This window comes from Penaeus japonicus, unplaced genomic scaffold, assembly GCF_977035675.1.
Source record: "Penaeus japonicus unplaced genomic scaffold, GWHDUDI00000001_assembly GWHDUDI00000007, whole genome shotgun sequence".
In the NCBI taxonomy this organism is placed as follows: domain Eukaryota; kingdom Metazoa; phylum Arthropoda; class Malacostraca; order Decapoda; family Penaeidae; genus Penaeus; species Penaeus japonicus.
This window is the reverse complement of record NW_028234409.1, coordinates 12,814,605-12,819,604: the sequence shown is the minus strand read 5'-3', so window position 1 is coordinate 12,819,604 and position 5,000 is coordinate 12,814,605. Positions and strand designations below refer to the sequence as shown.

Here is a 5,000-nt window from a genome sequence, read left to right as displayed (position 1 = left end):
TTAATATATTACAATAACCTTTTCACACAATAGCAAAATTGTATTCGTGTCTTTGTCTTTTTTTTTATTATTCTTTTATTTATTTTCTTAGTCTTCCTGACATTCAAAAATATATATTACACACAGACACATAAGACGTGTGACCCTGTGCAAGCAATCCTGCCGCCGAGGGCTTCAACCTGACAGGCATCAGTGACAAGAATAAAGGACAGTGTGAGACTATATAGTGTCATCCTTCAGACAGCTGGCTTTTTTACATTGCTCGCTCGCTTCGATTTTTTTTATGTTATACACTTCATTGTCTGCGTAATGTGGCATGTTTTCTTCTTGATTTGCTATTATAATGTATATTTCATACACACGTATGGGTTTTTAATCACGTTTCTTTTCATGCTTATGTTTATCACAATCCGTTTCCGATTACGTGGCGTCACAACTCAATGATTTGTGCGTCCGTTTCATGTTTTCTTTCTACTTTTCTACAATATATTATGAATATGGGGTAACAAAAGTTTTTTTTTTTTAATACATCTGTTTCCGCGTGTTTTTCGACATAGTTTCCATCATTGAAATGTATATGGTAGTTCCATTACGAAATAGCTGGCTGTCTGCAAGATGGTTTAGTTTAGTCACTGCTGCTTTGAAAATGCTACTAAACAGCTACCTAATTTACAGTGTTCCAAATTTTCTGCCCTGTAGATTTTTATTCTTTTCTTTTTTCAGAAATTACCACATAGAGACGTGTGTATACGTGCACACATCAACAAAATATATATTGAAAAAAAAAGATGATTGCTTAACAATGCTCTAGACAGTACACTATGTTTTTTTCTTTATTTAATTCTAATCATTTTTACTCTCTGATTGTGCTCAAGGCAGATGACAACATCCTTTTGATAGACGACTGGCAAAGAATAAAATGTTCCTGGAGAGATACTATGCTAGGACCATATTTGGCGAGAAACACTTGAATTTCCAATGTTTAACGTTGATATGGCTTTACGATGGTACATATGATTCACAATTAAACAAGGAGTCATGAGAGATTACTGTCAATGCTTTAGTACTTGCAATGATTAAATTCATGCCTGTAGTATTTACTTCCGTGCACTGTCTTAGTAACGGCAACATTACTGTTTATGGCGCAATATGACATGTTATAATGTGCATCGTCAAACTTATCCGAATGACACACATATTGCCATTACAGTCTGACAGCTTAACGCTCCTTTGAGTCCTTCTGCTGTGCATGGCATCACAAAGGGCGTACAGCTATAGATGGCGCCAGACTGACTTCCGTGCATGACGCCGCCGCAGTGGCCGGACCGCCGTGCCCGACGCTACAGCGGTTTCGCTCTCCGCAGCACTTGGCTTCAGAGCATCTCGCTTCGCTGTGCAGGGCGCCGCGCTGCATCACGGGCTGCCCCGCTTCGCGCCATAGTGGGAAAGCTATCATAAGTGACTATTTAGTAATATCACAAGCAACACACATCATCCGCTCCGAGGGAGGTCGAGGCGCGGGCAATTTCATCATCTGAGCGCCAGCGGCAGGACGAGGGCGTTGCTGAGGGCGTGAAGGAGAAGCGGCAGGAGAATGGGCGTGAGGACCCCAGCGGACGGAGCCACGCCCACGCCCGTCTGCATCGCGGCCGGTTGCTCGCCTGCGGAGAAAGAATACCATATAGAAATAAAACGGAAGGGTCATCATTTCGGTCTGGCAAAGGGATCGGAAATGAAGAGTTTATGATAAAGAGGAAAGGGGCAAGAAACCGTGACTCATGATAAACTAAATACTTCTAGTGCCAGGTGACATGTAAGTCGAATTCCCCTCTAGTGAGGTCATGATGTTATAAAATCATAATAGAATTATAAGATATAAGGCTCTTAGGTACTTGGAGGAACAATGCTAACCTATCTTTTCATAGTAGATAATGATTTATATATGTATATATATATATATATATATATATATATATATATATATATATATATATATATACATGTATATATACATACATACATATATACATGTATGTATATATATATATATATATATATATATATATATATATATATATATATATATATATATGTATGTATGTATATATACATGTATATATAGATAGATAGATTGATAGATATACATTTATATATATATACATACATATATATACATCTATATATATATATATATATATATATATATATATATATATATATATATATATATATATTATATATATATATATATATATACATATATATACACAAACACACATGATAATATATATATATATATATATGTATATATATATATATATATATATATATATATATATATATATATTATATATATATATATATATATATGTATAATATATTATATATATATATATATATATATATATATATATATATATATATATATAAATGTATATATATGTAAATATTATATATATATATAATTATATATATATGTATATATTTATATATATATATATATATGTATATATATATATATATATATATATATATATATATATATATATATATATATGTGTGTGTGTGTGTGTGTGTGTGTGTGTGTGTGTGTGTGTGTGTGTGTGTGTGTGTGATAATAATAATGATAATGATAATCCTGATGATAATGATAATGATGAATGAATAGTTTTATTTGAAAGACAGTTTACAAAACAGCACTACCTATATTTCAGAATAAAATAACCTGGTATATAGTCTAGTATAATAATAATAACCATGCAGGTCAAGAGAGTCTGTTGAAATCAAATTAAAGCCATATAATATATCACGACACTAAACCTTGAAAGGCATGTTGCACAATAAAGTGACAATGAGTGTTAGGTCTGTATTGCAGATTTTTTTTTTTTTTTTTTTTTTTTTTTTTTTTTTTTTTATGCTTTTTTTCGTCCAGACACTAGGGTAAAGCTTGGATTATTGTGAAATATAACGTTGGTAGAATCTTGGAATTAAAAATGTATTAATCATAAATTCATTTGCATTGTTTGAGGGAAGCGTAGGAGAGGCATGATGCATGAGCCCACCAACAATTAAATGAAAAGCTTAACTGTGCCGGTTACTGCAACATGCTTGCTTGGAACCCCTTGCATTTAGTCCGTTTTGATCTTAAACACATTTGCTAATGAGATGGTGACAATAAGCATATATTGTGCAGTTCCCTCCAGTGCCACTCCATTCAAAAGCCATCAAGGAATAAAATAAATGAGTGTGAGAGAAGGGGAGGGGAAAACGTAAAAGAAATTGCACGCCCACAAACGCACGCACACACATATATACACACACGCGCGTGCGCACAGCAATGGACAGAGACGAAGAGAGAGAGAGAGAGAGAGAGAGAGAGAGAGAGAGAGAGAGAGAGAGAGAGAGAGAGAGAGAGAGAGAGAGAGAGAGAGAGAGAGAGAGGGAAGGGAGAGAAAGAGAGAGAGAGAGAGAGAGAGAGAGGAGGGGAGATAGATAAATAGATAAAGAGAGAGAGGGGGGAGGAGACAAAGAAAGATAGATAGAGAGAGAGAGAGAGAGAGAGAGAGAGAGAGAGAGAGAGAGAGAGAGAGAGAGAGAGAGAGAGAGAGAGAGAGAGAGAGAGAGAGAGAGAGAGAGAGAGAGGGGGGATAGATAGAGAGAGAGAGAGGGGGGGGGAGACAAAGAGAGATAGAGATAGAGAGAGAGAGAGAGAGAGAGAGAGAGAGAGAGAGAGAAGGAGCCAGAAAGACAGACAGACAAAGAGAGAGAGAGAGAGAGAGAGAGAGAGAGAGAGAGAGAGAGAGAGAGAGAGAGAGAGAGAGAGAGAGAGAGAGAGAGAGAGAGAGAGACAGACAGACAGACAGAGAGACATAAACAGAGGCAGACAGAGACAGCCAGATAGAGAGACAACCAAAGACAGAGAAAGAAGAAAAAGACAAAGACAAAGCCAGAAAACTCTTACCTTCCACAACAACGTTAATGAGGATGGAGTCCCAGTGAGCAGACGTCGGCCAGCAGGTGTAGTTGCCCGAGTGCTTGGGTGTGGCTTCCTTGATGGTGAGGTGGGAGACCGTGTTCATCTGGTCACCGCGGGTCGCAATGGACACGGGGCCTTCGTAGTCGAGGATATTTCCGTTGTGGTACCAGTGGACAAGGCCTGTGGTTGAAAGGAGACAGAGAGAGAGAGGATGAGGTTATTGATATATGTATTGATTAAGATATTGATGAGGTTTTTCACAATAATGGTATGTGATTGATGGAGTAGGATGATGAGATTGTTATCAATTGTAGTGACGGAATCGTTGATGGTGCTCTTCATATTAACATATGAAACACTAGCCTTTTACTATTTATAGCAAAATCACTCGTCATACATGAATAGGAATGATAATAGCAATAATAAAGAAGACTGCAAGTATTAATTGTGATGAACTGATGAATGATATGATATTGATAACTACTAATACTCCTAATGATAAAACTAGAAAATTAGAATTGGTGATGATTGTGATGATATTTAAGACAGTGTTGCTGATGACGTCGGCAATGATCATGTAGATGATGATAATGGTAATTCAGATGATTATAACGATGGTAATTTTAATGATATCAAACCTAACAGTGACAACAATAATGATATTGAGAATCACTACAAAAACAAGTATACCACGAATTTTGTTTCAGCTAATCATTTCTTCCGACCTATATTGGCTCTTCTTAGCTATCGAAACAAAGAATAAGTAATCTTATCAGTCCTTCCCTTACAGCCAATTTCTAAGGCTATCGCATTTGCGTCTATTCCACCTCCCGTTTCGTGGCTTCCTGCAGACAATCGCATTCCTAACTCAATACCATTTCAGAAGAACCTCCTTCCTTTAATTCGAAATGCCCCTTCGTTCGTTTTCATTGGAGCTTAAAGGATTCAATTCTTTCCCTGTTCTAGTTTCTACTGAATGAACTCTCGCTTGTATCCTCCCTTTGGATGCATAATGCTTGATTCT

At 36.3% G+C, this 5,000-nt stretch overlaps 1 protein-coding gene across 3 annotated transcripts in view; it reads right to left on the bottom strand.

Annotated features, from left to right (window-relative positions):
* Nucleotides 1-5,000, bottom strand: part of LOC122251895 (zwei Ig domain protein zig-8) — a 121,390-nt gene that overhangs the window by 23 nt on the left and 116,367 nt on the right. For all 3 annotated transcript variants that reach the window (XM_043014112.2, XM_043014115.2, XM_043014114.2), the window contains exons 7-8: nucleotides 3,962-4,156; nucleotides 1-1,661 (exon numbers count right to left, since the gene is read on the bottom strand). The exon at nucleotides 1-1,661 is cut by the window's left edge and continues 23 nt beyond it. In XM_043014112.2, coding sequence (XP_042870046.2) covers nucleotides 1,531-1,661; nucleotides 3,962-4,156 — 326 coding nt within the window. In that variant the 3' untranslated portion in view covers nucleotides 1-1,530. The remainder of the gene's footprint in view (nucleotides 1,662-3,961; nucleotides 4,157-5,000) is intronic.